Source organism: Sus scrofa, chromosome 12, assembly GCF_000003025.6.
Source record: "Sus scrofa isolate TJ Tabasco breed Duroc chromosome 12, Sscrofa11.1, whole genome shotgun sequence".
In the NCBI taxonomy this organism is placed as follows: Eukaryota; Metazoa; Chordata; class Mammalia; order Artiodactyla; family Suidae; genus Sus; species Sus scrofa.
Genome location: NC_010454.4, coordinates 53,119,241 through 53,141,417, shown reverse-complemented (window position 1 = coordinate 53,141,417; position 22,177 = coordinate 53,119,241). Strand labels below are relative to the sequence as shown.

The following is a 22,177-nucleotide window of genomic DNA, read 5'->3' as shown; positions in this document are numbered from 1 at the left end:
AAATCTACTCACCTTTTGCCCTCCATCTCCCTCCCCTTTTTTCCGCCGCTTTGTCTTTTTCTCCTTTTTTTCTCGGTGCTTCCTTCTCCGTTTCCGACCGGGTCCGGTTCCATATTCACTGCCTCCACTCTCCGACTTCTCCCGGTACTCATCTCGCTCAGAGCCAAATTCCTCCTCGCTGTCCTAAGGGAGAGAAATAAAAATAGAATTTCTTTAGCCCTACCATGTGCCAGAAACTTTTCTAAGCACGTAACGTGTGCTGTCTCTTTCAAACCTCACAACGACCCCATGAGATAGTAACTTATCTATTTCTACCCACTTTTTGCAGATGAGGAAACCGAGGCACAGAGAGCCAAGCGAACTGCTCGAGAAGACAGAGGACTACGGGGCTCGGAATTCATGCAGTCTCCTGCCGGAGCCTGGGCTTTCACCTGCTCCTCTCTCCTCCAAGGCCAGTCACGGGGCCCACAGGGCTCCCCACTAGGATGCAGTGAGGGAGGCTAGGGTGCCAGAGCCCAGCTGAGGGGGCTGCGTAGAGGGGGTCAGGCCTTCCCGACTTCAGGATCCCCCCCTGGTAATCAGGACCAGAGGAAGCGCAGGCCTCTGCAAATGGGTCCCCGGGCCTAGCTGTAGAGACAGGAGTCCTGCACACTTACAAGCTTCTTGCGTTTTCGGGGTTTCCCTGGCTTGTTCTCCTTCTGCTTCTTGGGTCCTCGTTTTCTCTTCTTCACACCCAATGCTGAAGGCAGCAGCCGAATGTCATCTTTATCTTTGGAGCAGAGGGCACCAGAAAACTTAAGTCTCTATGTTCCCAGGCTCTGCGGCCCCTCCACTGCCTCACCTCCTAGGTTCTCACTCTCTAGGAACTCCCAGCATTAACTCTTCCAAATCCTGCCGCCCTTCGCTGGATGCACCCGAGTGTTTCGAGTACTCTGGGATGCTCGGATTCTGAATGGGAGGTCAGGGGTCAGAAGGGAAGAGCAGCCAAACCACTCCCTCCTCTCCCCTCCTACTAACAAGGGACCAGGCTCTAGGCCACGGGCTCTGACTGTGGCAGGTCCTTTTAGTCGCCGCCAGGGCTCCTCCTGCCTTCCCCCTCACTTAGCCAGCTGGCATCCTGCCCAGGAACTGGGGAAGCCATGCCCAGCTGCTGGCCTGGCCTGACCCCAGCACTTGGAGTGGGGAGACACAAGCTGGCAGCTCCCTAAGCCAGATGCTGAGAAGGCAGAGCCAAAGGTGGACACCTGGATTCTCACGCTAACACCCTGGGGCCCTGACATGCTTTTTGTGAGGAGGGAGGCCTCTATTTATAATTCCTCAGAGAGTCACCAAATCTCCTGTCACCCCAGCACAGCCCTGGAGGAAAAGAAATCCTCAGCCAGTCATGCCCACTTCTTGCCCACAGGATGGCGGGGTCTGGCTCCTGCATCACCACCGTCACCCCATAGGAGAAGAGCTCCACAATTACCTAAACATTCCTCCTCCTCCCAAGCAGCCTGGAATCCGCTTCAAATCTATTTTCACATCCCTGAGAACTCAGGGGCCCTACCCTTTGTCCTCTGGTCTCACCCCTTGTCTTCAAATTTAGTCCCAGACATTCTGACCCGTTCCTATGTCAAGAGTGTGGGAGACCCAAACAAAGATACTGGACCCCACCCACGGCACGCACATGCTCAAATGCTGAAGCCTCACACACACACACACACACCACACACACACACACACACGTAGGAGCACAAACCCTGAAGACAGCCTGTACCTGCTTCCCGCAGGGCTAGGGCCCTGGCTTTCTCTCCAGATGTTTCTGTCAGAGAGGCTGGGGCTGCTTCTTCCCAGATGTCCCCCCACCTCATTCTCCATGACCCCTGCCAGTCTGTGGTGGCTTAGGCGACAGAGCATAACTCCACCAGGAGGAAGACGCTGATGGATGCCACCCAGACATGAGGCCCTGCTTGGCCTCCCTCCTCCAGCAGGCACCAGACTAACCAGCCAGACCTGTCTTACTCAGGCAGAGGCAGCTGTGCAGGAGAGGAAAGCCTGGGCCTGGCCCAGCCCCTTGCTCTGGGACACACAATCCTTCCTCCCACACCAGCCAAGGGAAAATTAGCCACAATTAACACCGGAGGCCTCGGTTTCCATTGCCTCAGAATCCTGGCACCTCCTTCCTTCAGTGCTGCTTCTCCTAGTCCTGGGCCCTCCCCAGCAGGGAGACACTCTAAGACTGGGGTGGGGGTGGGGGGGCGCGTGAGGGCAGCCCGGGCACTGAGTGGGGCCTGCAGGAGGAAGTCAGTAAAACGCCGGTGCCCAGCAGCCAGCGCTCCCTAACCCCGGGGACTTCGGTTAATAAGAACATGGAAATGGAGGCTGCCGGGGCAGTGGCAAGGGCAGGCCAACTGGCTAAGGATCAGGGAAATGGCCCCGCCTCCGCCCGCGGGGGGGGGGGGCACAAGCCCTGGGACCTCACAGCCAGTTAACTCCCCCCCACCCCCGCCGCGCGCCCCCCGCCGCCCGGCAGGAGGTTCCCGAGGCTGGGCAGGCGGCGGCGGCGCGGAGAGGCAAGGGAGACGGCGAGGAAGGGGAGGGCAAGAAAGCAAATCTAAGTCCCAACCTCTGTCTCACCAGCCACTCAATGCTGGCCCGGAGCCCAGACGCTCCCACATCCCGGCTCGGATCTCGGGAAGACGGCGAGGGAGGAGGGCGGCGAGGAGGGCGGGCGGAGCCTGGCAGCCCAGAAAGCAGGAGGAGCCCGGCCGAAAGCCTCGCCTCCCGCCCGCCCCTCTCTTCTTCTAATCTCACCATCAATCTCTCACACATATATTTATTTTTTCTCAAATTCCTCTCCCTCCCCCACAACGAACCACCATAATAGGTCGGCTGCACATGCGTAGTGCCTGCAGGGGGTGGGTTTGTATTTTCAGACCTTTTGCAAAGAAACTACCAGAATTTTCCGCACCACCCACACGCATTCCCCACCCCCACCCCCAAGGAATCACATCTATATATTATGTTATATTATTTCTCTAGACTTGCCAGAAGGGGGAGGGAGAAGAAATGAGTTTTTGGCTTCCTGCTCCCTTCCCCCATCTGCACGAGCGCTATTATTTTAAACGTCTAACAATGTAAGGAGCCTGGAGAGGGGGAAGGGATAAAATTGGTCTTGGGTAAGAATGTAAAACAAAATGGTGAGAATCAAAGCAGTCGGAATGAAAAAAAAAAAAAACAATAGAAACCTCTAACACGGATAAATTCATCTCCTAGAGAAGGACGAGGGAGGGCAGCCTGAATACATTTGCCTCAGAGGAGGGTTATTTTGCCCACGCTTCTGTAGACAGAAATAATGGGCAGACCGAAAATATTTTCCTGAAGTTTTACCTCAGAAAGTCATCTGAGGGGGTGTATCCGGGTCCCCCGTTTGACTTGGAGGGCTGAGAGGGACATAAAATTGCCCTGGGAGAGAGAGGAGGTGGGTTTCCATTTCCAACGCACAATTTTAAAAACATTCGACGTTGTTTAGAAAGCGGAGGGGAAGGGGGAGGGAGTACTGACACAAAGACCCATCTCGACCTCAGATCCCTTCATGCTCCCCCTCTCCCACACCCAAATCCAGGGTCAAAGCCCCCCAGACGCCACGTTCCAGGTTCGGAATACACACAGGTGAGAATAGCCAGCCCCTTAACTTCACCTGACACCCTTTCTCTTTTTAGCACCTCTGCCGTGCTCCAGGCAACCCCTTGCCCTCAATTCTTTATCCCTTTTCCCCCCTGCAAAATCAGTGGGCTCTCTGGGCAACTTTTTAAAAACTTTTCCCTTTTTCAGACAAGCCTAGGGGCCAGAGTGGGGGTAGGAGTGGACTTATCTGTTTCCATCAGACAGGCATCCCCCTCCTCGCCACCAAGAAAGCACCCCCCGCTCCCTCAAAGGCCGTCTCAACTAGACAGGAACATTTGCCACATGAGCCACCCAGATCAATATGACAGTTTTACCAAGAACCTGATGTCAGATGTTTTGAAGTTTGGTGCATTTGCGCTGCATGGCACCCAGAGGCCTGGGGGTGTGAACACCCGAAAGATGCTCACCTAGTCTATCCTAAAAAAGACTAGCAACACTCCACCGGGAAGGTAGCCAGAATGGGGCCCCTGGACGCGAGGCAGCCGTCAGGCCCTCCAGCGCGGGCGGAACTGCCCAGACAGTGCGGGCGACTTGTCAACCCCGGGGAGGGATGCCGAGTGACGGTCAAGCTGCAGAACAGCTGGGTGGGCAGTTCACGCCCCCCGACGTGGTCAGGGTGTGGGTGGTTTCAGCGGGAGAGTGAGTGACAGTGAATGGCAGCCACGTGAGAGTCACAGCTGGGCAGCTCGGCCACCCCAGACTGACGGGGTCATGGGGGGGGGCGGCGCACTTGACACAAAAGAGCCCAGAGGAGAGAGAAAGGGGGTGGGGTTGGGGGCATCTGTTCTCCCAGACACTCCCCTCTTGCTCCCCAATCCTCAGTGACTGCTCTCCCTAGTACGAGCCGAACCGGGAAGAGGGGGCAGGAGCCAGTCTCATTCCAGGAAGTGGTCTGCGTGGAGTGTGGCCACCACCTGCCCCTAGTCGTCAGCCGCCCGCAAACATTCACACGACCCCTCCCCCACGTGCCACCGCACGCCCCAGAGTTGGCGGGCACCGAAGTCCCCGCAGGTGTGGGGGGGGGTCCGAGGGACACCCGCCCCCTCCCCAGCCGCTCCCCCGGCCTTCCCAACTCCTGACGAAGGGTGGGGTGGGGGTTAGGGCCGCGGTCCGCTCCTCGCGCGGAAACCCCACTTCACCTCGGTCCAACCCCACCGGGGCCGGAGCCCCAGGGGCGCCCGCGCGGCCGCCCCTCCCCCACGCGCCCCTCCCCCACGCCGCCGTCCGGCCGCCAGGGTCTCCGCGGTCCCTCGCTCGGCCAGGGAGGGGGCCCTGGCTTCGCCTTGGACGTTTCCTGCCTACCCCCTCCCCGCCGAGGATAAAAAAAAAAAAAATCTCCTCCTCCTCCTCCCCCGAAAGCCGCGACCGAGTGGCCCGGTCCGCGCGCGCAGCTCGCGCCCGGCGCTCTTCAGCCCGGGCGGCGGTGGCGGCGGCGGCGGCGGCGGCGGCGGCGGCGGCGGCGGAGGGGTGCGGCGGGGGAGGGGAGGAGGCCTGGCCCGGCGGCCGCCACCGCCGCCCGCCTGGACCGCTCGGACCGCCGGGACCGGCGCCGGGCGACGGGCCCGAGACGGCGCTCCGCGCCCCGGATTCGCCTCGGCTCGGCCGCGCGGTGGGTGCCTCGCCCCCGCCCGGCTTCGGGCGCCCGCGGCTCCCGCTTGGGTTTGGGGGGAGTCGGCGGCCGCTTACCTGGCGGCGGGGGCGGCGGCGGCGGCGGCGGGGGCGGCGGCGGCGGTGGCGGGAAGAGGTGGCAGCCGGGGGGGCTGTGGCGGTCGCGGCCCCGATCGTGGCCCGGCCCGCGCCCGAGTACTCCCTCGTCGTCGTCCTCCTCGTAGTCCTCGTCGGCCGCCTCCACCTCCTCCTCCTCCTCGTCGCCCTCTTCTTCCTCCTCTTCTTCCTCCTCCGACACCACCATCTCCTCCTCCTCCTCCTCCTCGTCCCTCAGAGGGGAAGCCATCCTGTGGCTCTGGCCCCCCACCACCCCCCCACCCACCGCCCGCCCGCCTCCCCCACCGCTACCACCACCACCTCCTCCTCCTCCTCCTCCTCCTCCTCCTCCTCCTCGGCGGCGGCGTCCTCCTCCTCCTCCTCCTCACCGCCTCCCCCAGCCCCCAAAACCCCGGGCCACCCCCTCCGAACCCCCCTCGGGGCCGCCGTCTGACGAGGGGGGCCAAACCACCCCCAAAAATTTTCTTGGAAAAAATTGAGGACTTTTTTTTTTCTTTCTCTCCTTCCTCCCGAGAGAACAAGAGAGGGGGATTAAAATATATATATATATATATATAAAAGTTTTCGACTTCTCTCTACCCCCCTCTCCGTTGCTTTAAATATATTTAAATTCTGAGGGGGGCGCTCAGAAATATTTCTCAGAGCTGAGGCACTAAGATGGCCGCCTGGAAATTATTTTTAAAACAACCCCCCCTCCAGCACCGCCACCCCCTCCATGAAGAAAGGGAGAGGGGGGAAAAATCCCCTTTTAAAACAAAATGGCTGGCTTAATATTTCATTTTTCACCCCCCCATTCTCCTCCCTGTTACACCCCCATCTCCAAGCCTCTACCCAGAAACCCACAAATTTCTCCCTTTTTTTCATAACTGATTAGTGCACAGATTAATAGAGATATTTTCCTTGTGTACTGAGTATGTGAGTGTGTGCGTTGGGGGGGCATGAAGGATTTCTGCATAAAACAAAAATGGCTGCTGTGACTAACTCCCCCCTTATAAAAAAATATTTGAGGGGGGGCATTAATCAGTACTCATGCTCAGTCTGACATCAGCATAAATTGTTAAAGGTTAACTAGTTAGATACTAGTCCAACTAGATTTAAATTTTTTTCTTTTCTTTACTAGTCTCTTCCTCCCCACCTCCCTTCTCTTAAAGAAAAGCTTTTTTTTTTTTTTCTGAATACTTCAGAAGGGAGTGGTTTGATGTGAAGGTTTTTTTTTTCCCCTTCAGGCATTGAAAAGAAAAAAGATGAAATATATGTTTATATATAACTCTGTTTCTACATACCTCATTGAAGTCAAAACGCATTTAATTGTATACGTATCTTTTAAGTGAGAAGCGGTACTGGATTTTTTTTCCTTTCTTTAAAAAAGTGATAGAAATCCTAGTGACTTTTGGGGGAGAGATATGAATAGATACGATGATTGAGTTTTTTTTCAAAGGAGTCCATGTTTGATTCTCCCCTTTGCCCAGCCTTTTCAGCGATTTAAAATTGTTGTAAATTTTATCCTCTTTTCTCCTTTACTTTTCCCTTCCTTCCCCCAATTACTTGAATATAAAATTTATCTGACTTGGGAAATTAATTTAGGGGTAAATGGAACAGCTTTTTAGATTACAGGGGAAAGAGTTAAGTCTGAGGATTGTGAAATTTTCTCTTTTCTCCCGTTTCAGTATATTTTCCTTCCTCCATGATCTCCAACACTGATAAAGTGGAAGAAACTGAGGTACCATGAAAGAGAAAAGTAACGTGGACTGAGAAAAAGAAAGAGGTAGGGGGTTACACGCGCATTGTCATCTGACTTTCTGCTCCATGCTTTCCCACTGCACCCCAGTGTTGATCTTAAAAGTGATACCAGGAATCAGATGGAAGGCTGCAAAGGAGCCCAAAAGTAGCTTTCTCATCGAGCGATTTGGTCAGAGAAGTCATAAAATAAAACTTGCCAGTTGAGTAATGCTAGCAAAGGATGGAGGGCAAGTAGCTCCGTGGGACCCTGTTTCATTCTTATCCTTTTCTTCCTCCAGTTTCCAGCCATTCTTTTGATCTCATTTTGCCCTTTCCCTTGCTTCCCATCCCTTGCCTGTGGAATCATTTCTCTCCTGGGTTATTCCCACCTTTTAGGTTTGGCTGCCAGCCGGCCAGCAGTCCCTGCAGGGTTTGGGGGTACCTTCACAAGGAGCGGTAGGTAGGCAGCAACCAGAAAGGAATAGTGGCAGGGCACATTTTTGCTTACAAGGCTTACAGTATTCTTTATTGATGTGCCAACCCCCGCCCCCCATAATACACCTTATTGAGCATTGATTTCCATCTTTTTCTTAACCTGGACTTTGGAATTCTTTTTGCCTCTGCTCCCGTATCATTCCTGTCTTGAGTGTAACTCCAGTTCCTCTTCCATTCGATTTTGTTATGTCCTCTTTCTCAGCCCCTCTGTACTAGTTCATCTGGGTGGCCCCCTCTTTCTGTATATGGGCTTCTGTGAATGTGTGTGTTTTTTCATCGAGGCTGTCTTTCTCTCTCCTGGACTCAGGCTCTGTCACCTCTAAGTGACTTTCCATCTCTGTCTTCTTTCTGTTTACTTCTGTCTTCCGGGCTCCAACTGTGTGTGCCTCCCCCTCTTTCTGGCCCCCCTGTGTGTGTCTGGGAAGCATGTCCCCATGTGTATGTGGCAGCCCTGCGCATCCTGGTGCACCACAGGCTCTCTGCCTGTGTGCCCTTTGCCTGTGCTGAGCGCCTCCGCCTGCCTGCCACATGTGCCCCGAGCTTCAGGTGTGGGTGGCTGAGGGTGGCTGTGTGCATCCCTGTACAAACATTCATCATTCTCCCCGGGTGTGCTTTGCACATGGATCTGTTAATCTGCCTGATTTTCCCTCTTGTCCATCTCCCTCTCTGCCTGCCGGCATCTCCTGTTCCCTTTTCTCTCCCTACTGACCTCTTGATTTTTCTTCTTCTCTGCTTGTTTCCGCCTGCCTCTCTACCTGCTTGCTCCTGTTATGGTGTCTGCCTGCCTGCCTGTCTGCTCCTCCCTGACTGGCTGGCAGCCTCTTTCTCTCTCTGGTTGTCTGTCTGCTTCTCTGGCTGTTTGCCCACCACTCTCTCTCTAGCCATCTGTCTCCCCGCCTGCCTGTCTCTATCACTTTTTTAGTCTCCGACTCTTGGTTTGTCTACCTTCCAGGCCCTGCCATAGTTCCCTGTCTTGGTTTGCCTCTTATCTTGCCCTTCGACTTGTTCTTCCTCTTCTTTATGCCTGTGTCCTTGCCATCCTTTACGTCTGTCTTCTTGCCTGTCTGCCCGCTGTTGAAGGCTCATTTCTTTCCAGTGTGTCTGCCTCTCAGCTTTTTCTCCCTTGGCTCCCCCTATTCCAGCATCCCTTCCGTGGTGATGATGGTCTCACTACCCCAGAGTGTCAGTGGTCCGCTTGCCCTAAAGTCTTAGCTGCCGTCTTGCCCTCTCCTCTACCCTGCCTTCCTCTCACTGCTTGCCTCGGTTTCCATTCTTTTTCTTTGTATCTTTTTGGTTCCTCACACAGTCAGCCTGCCTCAGTCTTTTTGCCATTGTCCCAGTCTCTCCTTGTTTTCCCGTTTTGTTGCTGTCTGTCTGCCTGGCTGGCTCTTGCTGTCCACATCTCTGCTTGCTTTTTTTCCCCCCCTTTTCTTCTTTTCCATCAACTTTTAAATAGATAGTACATACACACGGTACAATATTTTTATTTTTATTTTTCAGCTGCACCTGCAGCACCCAGAAGTTCCCAGGCCAGGGATCCAACTCGTGCCACAGCAGTGACACCGCTGGATCCTTAACCCACTGAGCCACCAGGGATCTCCCCCAAATTTTCAAAGTACTAAAAGTATCCTCTGTGAGAGTAAGCCTCCCTCCTGCACCCCTCTTCTTCTCCTCTGAGGTAGTCACTACACATTTCTTGGATCAGATTCCAAAGAAGAGTCTACACACATGTATAAGTCTACTTGCTTTTTGCGTCATGTCTTCCTAATTATCTCCCAGTTTTGCTGGATGGCTTCTTCCTCTGTCCGTGTCAGTACTCCTTCCAACTTCACCCGGCTTGCCATTTCTGGCATATTAACTTTTTTTTTTTTTTTTTTTTTGTCTTTTAGCCTTTCCTGGGGCTGCTCCTGCGGCATATGGAGATTCCCAGGCTAGGGGTCTAATCAGAGCTGTAGCTGCTGACCTTCCCCAGAACCACAGCAATGTGGGATCCGACCCTCATCTGTGACCCCACAGCTCACGGCAACATCAGACCCTCAACCCACCGAGCAAGGCCAGGGATCGAACCGCAACCTCATGGTTCCTAGTCGGATTTGTTAACCACGGAGCCACGACGGGAACTCCCATATTGGCTTTTTGATTCTATTTCATGGCACGTGTCTTTTTGATTGACTGCTTGCTGGTCTCATGCTTTTCCTACCAGGACTTGAGAAATACTTGGGAAGGGCTTGCTCTTTCCTAATTTCCTAGTCTACTCTGCGCCATAACTTGCCCTGAAGACAGCACACCATTGCTGGTCTCTCTTCCTCACTGAAGTCAGTATTAATTGAGAACAGACAGGAAAGCACTGGTAGCACTGAAAAATAGCCTGTAAATAAAGGTATGGTCAGTAAGTGCAGATGGTTTGTAAGCTTAGCTTACATGCACATGGCGTCTGTAAGGGCCCACTGCTTTTCCCACAGTCTGTATATGAATTCTTTAAAGAACTATGAATCTAGATCCTTTTAGGTTCAGCAGCACCCTTAGGCTGTTGACCTAGGCCTGTTGAAGAAATTTGTCTTCCTCCTAGTCTAAAAAACTTTGCTTCTTACTAAAACTTTTCTCCCTTTTTCATCTTTCCTCCTGGCTCCTCTCACATGCCACCTTAGAGACGTTATAACTCTTTGGGGACCTCGATCCAGGTCCTTCAGAAAAATTATGATAAAACTTTTACACGCAGTCTACTATTTTTTCATTCCTGCCTTTTCTCTGTCTGTATTCCTGAATTTAAGGGTTTCAGCCTCTGTCTCTGTCTGTCTCCTCTCTTTCCCCCTCTTCCTCTCACTTCTCTTTTCTTGGTTCTGTCTTTTCTCTTAACTGACTGTCTTGGGCTCTATTCTAGCCTCTCTTTCTGATTGGCCACCTTCCCTCTCTTCTGTCTGATTGGCCTGGATCCCTCCATCACCCCATCTGTCTGCTGGATTCTCCCTGTCTGCCTGCAATAATGTATGTGATAGCACTTTATGAATTATAAAGCACTGCGTAGTCTAAAACACTCTTATCACTTTGTCCTCTTTCTTTGCTCATTGTTTTCTTTCTCTGTCTGCCTTCCTTCTCTCTTTGTCCTTTTCTGTTTGCCTGTCTGCATCCCTCTTGGTCATCTTGCCTGCATGTCAGTAATTCTTCTTTCTCTCCTCACAGCCTGTTTTTTGGCCATTCTTCTCTGTCTCCTCGGTTCTTATGTCTCTCCTGTGTCTCCAGGTTCCTCTCCTCTCTTTCAGCTGTCTATTCTGTCTGTCCTTAGGCCTTTTATCTGTGCCTGTGTGTCTTGCTCTTTCTAGCTGTTTGTCTCCCTGCCTGTCAGTTCCAATGTAGGCACCACTTTACCTTTTTCTATCTTTCTGTATTTCAAAAAATTAAAATTAAAATACTTACTGTTTGACTAATTGGTAGAATTTTTTGTTTTTAATAAGAAGACCATTAGGTGAGAACAAGGAACTCAGGGATGCAGCTGTCAGATGCCAACCAGAAATTAGATGCTCCCATGCAAGAGAAAAAAAATTGTAAGGGACTCCCAAGCCAGTGATAAGATTATTTATTTAAAACAAAAGCTAGGAGGTCTTCTGTGGTGCAGTGGGTTAAGGATCCAGTGTTGTCACTGTAACGGCTTAGGTCACTGCTGTGGCACAGGTTCAATCCCTGGCCAGGGAGACAGCCACATGCTATGGGTGTGGCCAAAGAAAACGCCTTTCTAAAAATGGAGTAGATGTATGGATGGATGTCCATGATAGATTTTATAAGGAAAATAAGTTTTTATACCTCTGTACAAGTTGAAAATTTTTTAACATGTGTACTTCTTTAAAGTTACAAAATAATATTTTTAATATCTTTCTGTTAAAATAATGGTGATGGGCCTATAGGTGGGTTTAGTTTGTGTTCTCAATGTCATTAATCAGCACAATAAAAAGTCAGCAACTCCATGTTGATCACTAACTTCTTTTTTAATGTTTTGCTAGTCACTGTAATCTAAAGTCTGGGAACTACAGCTCTAATCTAACCTTTTCTTGATTTCATGAAGAAACTTCAAGTCCTTCATATATCATATTCATGACTTGCCATACTTATGTGCCACCTATACTATTATATGCATACTATTTTCCTTTAGGTCAGTTCGCATTTCTTTAACTTAAATCTTACAATAAGGAGTTCCCATCGTGGTGCAGCGGAAGCTAATCCGACTAGTAACCATGAGGTTGTGGGTTCAATTCCTGGCCTTGCTTAGTGGGTTAAGGATCCGGTGTTGCCGTGAGCTGTGGTGCAGGTTGCAGACGCGGCTCAGATCTGGTGTTGCTGTGGCTGTGGTGTAGGCCAACGGCTACAGCTCTGATTATACCCCTAGCCTGGGAACCTCCATATGCCACAGGTGTGGCCCTAAAAAGACAAAAAAATTAAAAAAATTAAAAATAAATAAATAAATAAATTTTACAATGAGATCCTGCTGTAGAGCACTGGGAACTATATCTAGTCACTTATTATGGAGCATGGTGATGTGAGAAAAAAGAATGTAGATACATATGTGTGCCTGGGTCACCTTGCTATACAGTATAAAATTGATAAAACCCTACAAACCAGCTATAATGGAAAAAAATAAAAATCATTAGAAAAAGAAGAATTTTCAAGAAGAAAAAAAGTAAATTTTATATTACTAGTAAATAATATCTATAAATCCTTGATTTGATAGGATAAATATAATTTTCCTAGTTTACTGTATTCTTTTTCATTTTATTTTATTTTTGTCTTTTTTAGGGCTGCACCCACGGCATATGGAGGTTCCCAGGCTAGGGATCAAATTGGAGCTGTAGCTGCCGGCCTACACCACAGCCACAGCAATGCGGGATCTGAGCCACATCTGCGACTAACACCACAGCTCACGGCAATGCCGGATCCTTAGCCCAATGAGCGAGGCCAGGGATCACACCTGCATCCTCATGGATGCTAGTCAAATGCGTTTCTGCTGAGCCACAATGGGAACTCCCCTATGTTATTTTAAAATACAGTAATTATTAAAATAAAAGTCAATAAAAATAAAAGCATTTTGCATGCTCCCAGTGGTATAGGTACCGTATTTCAGGCAACACTGCTTTAATTTAGTTTTATAGGTATAGAAACTGAGGCCCAGATGAGTTGTTAGGGACAGAACCAGAACCTGAACCTGTATCTTCCAATTACTAGTCTGCTGTTCTTTTTTCTATATACTAAGAGACTTCTAAGTCAATCATGTCTAGAGTTTTAAAGGAACTAACATGTAAAATTAGTGGTCACATATGTAACTTCTTATCTATAATACCTATACTACAGAACCTGCAATGGTCAATTTAATTGTATCTATTACATTATTAAACTCACAGGTTTTCTGACACAGAGTTCCACCTCTTACCATCTACCCTAGAGAAACAGTCAGCACACTTGTGTATTAAGTAGACATGTACAAAGATGTTCATTACAACACTGTAATAGCAAAAAGTTGCAAACACTAAATATCCAACAGAAGTGAATAGGTAAGTAAACTACACAGCAATCAAGAAAAATGAGGTACATCTACTTAGTAAGGTTCTTTATTGTTGAATGGAAAAAGCAAGCTGCAGGAGTTCCCGGCATGGCGCAGTGGTTAACGAATCCGACTAGGAACCATGAGATTTCGGGTTTGATCCCTGGCCTCACTCAGTGGGTTAAGGATCTGGTGCTGCCATGAGCTGTGGTGTAGGTTGCAGACATGGCTCAGATCCAGCATCACTGTGGCTGTGGTGTAGGCTGGCAGCGGTAGCTCTGATTAGACCACTAGCCTGGGGACCTCTATATGCCACAGGAGCGGCCCTAGAAAAGGCAAAACAAAAAACAAAAAAAAAGTAAGCTGCAAAATAATACATCATGACATCACTTATTAATTTACGTTCAAAGAAACTAAAAACAATACTATGTGTTTTTATAGATACATTTATATGTATATAAATGCCTCTTAAAAATTCTGGACATATACATACCAAACTGGTATCGGTGATCACTTTCGGGAAATAATAGTCAAAGGGGATATTCAGCTTTATTGATAATTCTGAATTGTTACAGTGAGAAAGTACCGTCTGTTACTGGTGTAAACAAATTTATGTGGCCATGATTACAATAACTAATGAAGCCAGATGGGACAAAAAGTAGTATGATTTCTCTAAAGGAATCACTCCTGACTCATCTCTAAGTCTTTAAGGAGACTTCCCTATCCGACTTAGGTTCCTTGATCTGTCCTTCCAGCCACTCCACAGCCAGGGTCTCAGCACCCTTTCTTTCCCTCCTATAAACCCCTAACCTTGGATCACTTCAGCTGTCTGTTTACACTCAGGATGCAAAGTGCAGCTGCAGAAAACACAATGACCATTCCAGACCGGTATCCTGCCCAGAAATCTTTTTTCCTATTCAGCTTCCTTTCAGTTTTCCATGGTGACTTTCAGACCTTCTTCAAATTCCTCAAACCTTCTCCACCTTACACTCCAATAGAACATCTTATCATCTCCTTCTAGGGCACAGATCATCAGATGCGAACTCCCTTGAAATTCACTAAACCTACATATTTAACTGTGTTTATGTTTGTCCTTTCCTCCCTCCTGTCCTGTGTGCAGCTATAGCTCTGGCCACTTGGCCTTAGGCTCCCAGTCTTGCCACCTTCTCGAGATAATGGTTAACCGTGATCCCCTGACTCTCCTTTATGTCCCACTCTGCCTGCGCCTTCCCAACCACATTTCAATACACTCAGATCTCCCGGATTTTAAACAAGATACCCTGGACCCTTTAGCTGCCACCCTGCCTGTCTGTGCCCACGCAGAGCTGTGTTTCTTGGGAGTCTTAGCTACGTGCACTGTCTACTTGCCTACTCACTTTCCAACCCTCTGCCTGGCTGCTCTCCTCAAACAGCCTTTACAAGATGTCCAACAACCGGTTACAGATTCAAAGGAAATTTCTGGGTTCTTAACTTGACCACCCCCTTCTTGAAACAGCCTGTATCACCTGTGTGAGTCCTCGACCTCACGTCCGCTCATAACTTCTATTGCTGCTTTTTAGCTAAATCCTTTCCTTTGCTTGTCATTGAGTAAAGGGGATACTTGAAGAAGAAAGGGAAGATTTAGGCCCCAAATCACTGGCTTTGTCTTCTTTCAGCCTTTTAGACCTGCTTTGATTGACCACTATGATGGAAACGGAATATAATAGTCCCATACAAAATGACAAAAACCAAACATTTTAATCCCCTTTGACATTGCTTTTTAACAATTTCTTGATAGTTTTTCATTGGCTGGCCACAGGGTGCCTCACTTTCCATCTGTTGTTCAGCGCCCGCTGTGTCAGCAGAATTGCCCTGACCCCCTGGCTGGCTAACCCCAAGCTGCCTTCTTCTTGCCCCTTTGCTTGTCATGGGTGACAGAGCTATTTAATTTAAGACTAAATTAGTTCTGATTGGTAAATTAAAATTGACTAATTTTTTAAAAGATGGTATATTCCAAAACTGTAAAACTGCTAAAATGTGTTCCAGAGCCAACTACTGAAGGTATCCACTCCTTCCAACAGAGCAAGAATTTGAGCTCTGGATTCAGGTAGTTCCTGGGATCTAAGTTCCGTCTCACTAACAGTGACCGCGGGCAAGCAGCCCATCACTCAGGTCTCAGCTCTCTCACCTGTAACAGGGAGAGCACGGCCTCTCTCCACGGCTACAGTGAAGATGAGTGAGCTGACTTGCATAAAGCACCACCTGTGAGGCACCTGATGATGGGGAGCTGTCGTCCTAAGCAGTCGGGTTTACTATTAGACGCTTCTCACGTCAGAGAGCTTCACTTCAGATGACTGCAAGGTGGGAGAACTCACAGCCTGAGTTCTGAATAGCACCTTAGACTGAAGGAGCAAAGCGCTGCCCTTCGTCCTTGTTCCCAGGAGCTGGGCCCATCTCCTCGCTTCCCCTGCTTGATATCCCTGAGCTCAACTCTCTGGCATGATGTGAAGCAAACCGCGTTTTACTATCCTCCGTTCTCCTAACGGAGGCACACACGCCGTTGTTAGGTTGGAAACCAAATGTTAGTCACAGATGCGGTCTACTGATTTTCTAATCGTGATGGGTATTACCTAGATGCCAAATAAAGCCGAATCTCAGGAAATCCCAAGGGAGGGACCCATTACCAAATAGAGTGGCAGCTCAAAGAAGGGGGAAGAAAACTAAAACTTTGGCCTGTCTGTCCCAAGGACCTCTTATACTGCTGGGCATTTTCCTGTACCGTATTCAGTTTTCTCAACAACGTTTAAAGTGGCTTTTTTTAGGTGACCGTGTCCTGATTTATGCCTTTGGTCCTTAGTGAAGCCTTCTATGGCCCATATTTTACGGAGAAATGGAAACTAAAAGAAGGAACGGTCTGTGCACGGTTACAAAGCCGGGAAATTCCTCCCATCTACAGGTGGATTTCTTCTGAGAAGATCCCATTTCTACCTCATCCATCGGCCGGCCGACTTCTCTAAGGCATCTTACTGTTCATTAAATCTGTGGATGCTAAATAGGCTGCTGCCCAGGATGACTGTTAGTAAGTGGCAGAACTTGGATTTCAGCTGCCACCTGAATCCAGAGCTCAAGTTCTTTCTCTGATGGAACATCCTCACCTTACCTGACGCTGTGCAACATTGGACACGACCCCCTCCTCTCAAATACTCTTTGTCTCCCCGGCACCATTTCCCAGGGTCTTTCTCACCACTTTGGCTCCTTCTCCTCTTCCCCTCCCTTGGTCATTGTTGCTCCCAGGCCTTCCGTGCATAGATTACACTTTATTCTTGAGGTGGTCTCACCCTTGACTTCGATAAGTTATTCTCTGCCGCTAATTCCCACACCTTTAGCTGTAGCCTAGAGCTCTATTCAGGATCTGGTACCACATGTCCTGTAAGATGCGGATGTCTGTATTTCCATGCCCCAAAGTTACTTCAGAGAGCGAAGTAAAAATACCTCCGCTTCCTTCCCATCAGACTCTTCTTCCAGCATTCCCCTTCCCCGTCAGTGGACTCATCAGCCTCTTGGTCACCCAGGCCAGAAAAGGGTGTCATCCTTGACTCTCCCCTCTGCCTCAGCTCCCCACCCCCACAACAAATCATCCAGTTGTGTAATTCTCGCTTAACCTCAGTTCATCTTCCCGGATCTGCAGGGCCACTCGCTTTGTTCTGGCCCCCTTCGTCTCTTTCCTGGGCGCTACAGTAGCATTAGCCTCCCTGTCTCCACTCTCTCTTCTCTCTCTCTCCTCTCCAGTCGATTCTGTCTTGACATTGTAATCAAGTCACTTTTTTTTTGTGTGTGTCTTTTTAGGGCCACACCCCTGGCATATGGAGGTTCCCAGGCTAGGGGTCTAATTGGAGCTGTAGCCATTGGCCTACACCACAGCCACAGCAACGTCAGATCCAAGCCGCGTCTTTGACCTACACCACAGCTTATGGCAACACCAGATCCTTAACCCACTGAGCAAGGCCAGGGATTGAACTTGAATCCTCATGGTTCCTAGTCAGATTCATTTCCCCTGCACCACAATGGGAACTCACCCAGGTCACCTTTTTAAAATGCAAATCTAGGAGTTCCCTTCATGGCGCAGTGGTTAAGGAATCCGACTAGGAACCATGAGGTTTCGGGTTCGGTCCCTGCCCTTGCTCAGTGGGTTGACGATCCGGCGTTGCCGTGAGCTGTGGTGCAGGTTGCAGACGCGGCTCGGATCCCGTGTTGCTGTGGCTCTGGTGTAGGCTGGTGGCTACGGCTCCGATTAGACCCCTAGCCTGGGAATCTCCATATGCCGCGGGAGCGGCCCAAGAAATAGCAAAAAGACAAAAAAATAAAAAAATAAAATGCAAATCTATTCATGATATTCTCCTTAGAAAACACATAATCCTGAACTGTACACTTTAAAAGAATGGGTTTTATCGTATGTGAATTATATCTCAACTTTTTAAAAGTCTTACCCTGGTTTACAAAATCTTGCAGGACCTGGTCTGGCCTCAGTGCCTCTCCTTGCGCCCCCTCCTCTGGCCTCCCATCTCCTCTTAGCTTTACCTCTCTGCACTTCCTTCTGCCCGCAAGCTCTGCACACACTCCCCATGCTCTATTCCTGCTATTTACTCCTTCTCTGTATCCGCTCCCCCCTCTCCATTTGGCTACCTCCTCCTTGTCCTTCTGGTCTCAGCTTGAGATGATGCTTCCCCAGAAAGCCTTCACTGATCTCCCAGACTGGGTATTTCCAAGGCATTTCATACTTAGCGCTTTTGTAGCATTTGTCACATGATGTTTGTTCTATTTATGAATATCGGGTGAGTTACTGCTCTGGGCTGAGCACTGGGCTACGTGCTAGGTATCCAGTGGCAAATAAGAGACAGAGTCCCTGCCTTCCTGGAGCTTACAGTCTAAAGAGGGAGAAACATGGACATTAAATAGCAAATTACGCTGAATATTTTCATTGTTGTTATGGTGTTTCAGGGCCACCTGAGAGGGTGTGATGAAAGGGTTGACATAATTGATCAGGGAAGACTTCTCCGAGAAAGTGACGCTTAAGCAAAGACTTAAGGAGCAGGAGTTGGCCTCGCGACAGGTGGAAGGTGCAGTGTTCCAGGCAGAGGAACAGCATGTGAGAAGGCCTCATAGAAAGGAGCTTGGGGGAGTGTCAGAAATTGAAAGGCCAGCATGGGAGATGAGGAAGAGCCTGGAAGGGCCAAATCACGCAGGGCCTTGTGGACAGTGGTCAGGATGTCCTCTGTCCTCTTAAGAACTGGAAGCCTGTGGAGACTTTAAACGGGAACTTGAAAAGCTTCCCTTGGCTGCTGTGTACAGGTGGGAGCAAGATGACAAGTTAAGAGGCTCACAAACTTCTCTCAGTCTCCTGCTAACATGTAAGCTCCTCGAGGGCAAATTGTGTCTTTCTATTTAGTGTAGTCACAGAATCCAGAATTGTGCCTAAGCATAGCGGATGCCAAGTACTGTGTTTATGAACTGTATATGTTTTATGTAAATGTGTTATGTAACATACATAATACATATGTATATGTTTGTTTTTTGTCTTTTTAGAGCTACACCCGTGGCATATGGAGGTTCCCAGGCTAGGGATCGAATATGAGCCACAGCTGCCAGCCTACACCACAGCCACAGCAATGCTAGATCCAAGCCACATCCATGACCTGTACCGCAGCTTGAAGCAATGCTGGATCTTTAACCCACAGATCAAGGCCAGGGATCAAACTCCCATCCTCATAGATACTAGTCAGGTTCTCAACACACTGAGCCACAACGGGAACTCTAATACATATGGACATGCATTATGTTTGTGAGACCGGGATTCCAGCTAGGTTTTCAAGAAAGGCTCAACACCCTACTCCCATCAAAAACTGATGGGATATCCTTCTTTTTGCTTCCAGTACATCGGTGATCAATTGTATCTTCCAAAAATGGCCATAATAACATCTTTTTATTTTTTTTCTTTCTAGGGCTGCATGCACGATGTATGGAAGTTCCCAGGCCAGGGGTTGAATCGGAGCTGCAGCTGTTGGCCTGTGCCACAGCCATAGCAACACCAGATCTGAGCCACATCTGCAACCTACACTGCAGCTCATGGCAACACCGGATCTTTAACCCACTGAGAGGGGCCAGGGATCAAAGCTGCATCCTCATGGGTCCTAGTCGGGTTTGTTACCACTGAGCCACAATGGGAAGTCCTATAATAATATCTTATATCCAACATGCTCTTATTATGATGTGACTTTGACCGTCTTCCCACGGAGAAGTAAGGTCTAGTTCCTTCCCCTTGGATTTGAGGTGAGGTCATAAAGGTGACTCTGCTTCGTCCTGGTTCTCCTGGGATACTTGCTTTTGAAACCCAGCTACCATGCTGTGAGGAAGCCTAAGCTGCCCTGCATAGGGACCCACACGGAGAAGAACCTATGGATGGCATCAGCTTGCCAGCAATTTGCCAGTGAGCCATCTTGAAAGTGAACCCTCTGGCTTCCAGCAGTCCACCCAGTCGACACTTTTTCCCGTGGAAGTGAGTTGTCCCCCTTGAACCCTGCCCGGATTACAGATTCATTAGCAACTAAGTGATGGTGGTTGTTTTCAACCACTTAAGTCTTCGGATGGTTTTGTTAGGCGGAAACAGGTAAGTGGACCAGCATCCTCTGTCATCCAGGGAAGGGCTGCACCTCAGTGGTTAAGCGGATGGCCTACTCTGTCTTGTTTCTGAGCCCACCTCTGCTGCTTACTGGTTGCATAACCTTTGGCAAGTGACTTAACCTCTGTGTCTCAGTTTCCTTCTTATTTCAAATAAAACACTATTTCAGTTTTCTATAAAGACTAACTGATAAACGCAGGTAAATGCAGATGTACAGGGAATACAGAGCAGTCTTTGTGATCATCTCAGGCAAGCCTCTGATCATTTGACCACCGCTCTCTCTCGTAATTCTGTTTCTTTTCATATAGGTGTATCTGTGTGTATGTGTTCATATATGTCTATTATACATACATAACATATAGCTTTTAGCTCAGTCTGAAATGATCTTGTCTACTTGTTTGTTTATCCCACTAGAGTGTAAGTCCTGGCAAAGCAAAACCCTTGCCTGTCTCACTCACTGCTGTGTCCCCAGTGCCTGGAACAGTGCTCGGCTGGAAGTGCTTAGTAACTTTTCTCGTTAATGAGAGGATGAACAGCACTTTCACTCTTCTTGTAGAAGACGTCACCAGTTCCTTCTCTCCTTCCACAGTGGTGGACCCTGCATTTGTTGTGGATGTCGGTATAAAATACTTACTGTCCCAGACTCCCTTGCAGCTAAGGGTCATTGTATCATGCATTTCCTATCAGTGACACGTAGTCACAGGTCTGCTGAACACGTCTGGGAAACTTCTTTGCTTTGACATAAGCATTGCCTTTTTCTCCTTCCTGCCCACAATACAAGGCTAGAAGTAGAGCAGCCAAAAAGGAGATTAATCATGAAGATGAAAACAGCAGCAACCTGAGACATGGATGAACTAACCAATGGAGTCGCTTCACCACAAACCCTCTCATTATGTGACAAAAATTAACCCTTTATAGTTAAGCCCCAGCTCAGCCTTCTGTTACTCGCAGCCAATCTCGACATACATTCTCAACTGAAACATTATTATAGAGTAATATCTATGTCTATAGGCTGTTCATTAAGGCCAAGAAAATATCTTGTCTTCCTTACTATTCTCTAGGAGGACTGGAAGAATTTATCAGTACAGATGTCACTCACTCTCCAGATCTCTCTTCAAATAGTGAGAGTGGGCAGGTAGCAGGGGACACCACATTATCTGAATCTGTTTAACTCCTAAGTGAAGATGTTTCAAATGGTGGTGGTTACATTTACCATTCATTCCTGAAACAAATATGTATTAATTGCCGTTCTATGCCAGGAAAAAGAAAAAAAGAAAAAGAATTGGGCAGCAATAGTAAAATGTTTCAGACTAGTTATATATATATATATTAAAAAAAATATGTATATATATATATATTTTTGGTCTTTTTGCCTTTTCTAGGGCCGCTTCCCGCAGCATATGGAGGTTCCCAGGCTAGGGGTCCAATTGGAGCTATAGCCGCTGGCCTATGCCAGAGCCACAGCAACGCGGGATCTGAGCCCGCATCTGCGACCTACACCCCAGCTCAGGGCAACGCGGGATCCTTAACCCACGGAGCAAGGCCAGGGATCGAACCCACAACCTCATGGTTCCTAATCGGATTCATTAACCACTGCACCATGACGGAAACTCCCTAAACTTAGCCCCAAGGCTTAAAGTTTTAGGAACTGCTGCCATGGGAACACAGGTGTAACATGTTAAAGAAGACCGTTTGGACAGGTGGCAGGAATCCTAGGACCGCAGTGTATTATCACCTCTGATATTTTATTTTGAGGGTGTTTATTATTATGCTTGTGTGTGTACCATTTCATGGATGGGGAGTTGAGCCATTTTGAGACTGATGGAAATTATAGCACCTTTTCTTCAAAAAAATACACATCTGCGTACACACACACACACACACACACACAGTATTTAGAAACCATTTCTGGATGTCCAGGTTAACCCAAATGTGATTTGCCATGAAGGTAGAAACTTTTAATGTACCATCATTTGGTCCCTTATTGTGTACTATTTTCATTTGCCTTTCCATGTGTATGTTTTACCCCACTGAATGGGCAAGCTTCCTGCAAAGAATTTATGCTTTTTTTTATTACCCCAATGATATGTGCACATAGCAACTGAGGCTTGTGGGCAATATTTGCTATTTGAGTCCTTTGAAGCTCCTGTGACTTACTGAGGACAGACAGTTTCCAGTATTCCAACCACCACCCCACCTCCCTCCAGAACCAAAGAGATCACCATGAAAGGGCCGGGACCCTACACTCATGTTCTACTTACTTTCTAGGTTTTAGACTGCGGCATTATTTATGTAATCCTCATGCAAATATCCAGTCTTGGACATTTAGAGAACATGGTAGTGCCTAGTAGAGGGCTCTATATGAAAAAAAAAAAAAAAAAAAAAGA

At 48.7% G+C, this 22,177-nt stretch overlaps 1 protein-coding gene and 1 long non-coding RNA gene across 13 annotated transcripts in view; one reads left to right on the top strand and one right to left on the bottom strand.

Annotated features, from left to right (window-relative positions):
- Positions 1-5,651, bottom strand: part of CHD3 (chromodomain helicase DNA binding protein 3) — a 27,478-nt gene extending 21,827 nt beyond the window's left edge. For 2 of the 11 annotated variants that reach the window (XM_021067846.1, XM_021067845.1), the window contains exons 1-3: positions 1,330-1,444; positions 657-769; positions 13-183 (exon numbers count right to left, since the gene is read on the bottom strand). In XM_021067846.1, the coding sequence (XP_020923505.1) occupies positions 13-183; positions 657-769; positions 1,330-1,429 (384 nt within the window). In that variant the 5' untranslated portion in view covers positions 1,430-1,444. Of the gene's footprint in view, positions 1-12; positions 184-656; positions 770-1,329; positions 1,445-1,759; positions 2,378-2,608; positions 2,929-5,355 lie in introns of those variants that run through there. The other 9 variants (XM_021067837.1, XM_021067836.1, XM_021067838.1 and 6 more) reach the window with 9 other exon arrangements.
- Positions 5,172-22,177, top strand: LOC102158553. Of its 2 annotated transcripts, XR_002337366.1 has the most exons (3): positions 5,172-5,278; positions 7,062-7,159; positions 20,205-22,177. It is a non-coding gene; the product is annotated as an uncharacterized LOC102158553 (long non-coding RNA). The 2 variants fall into 2 exon arrangements; XR_002337365.1 differs by lacking the exon at positions 20,205-22,177 and having other exon boundaries at positions 7,062-11,567.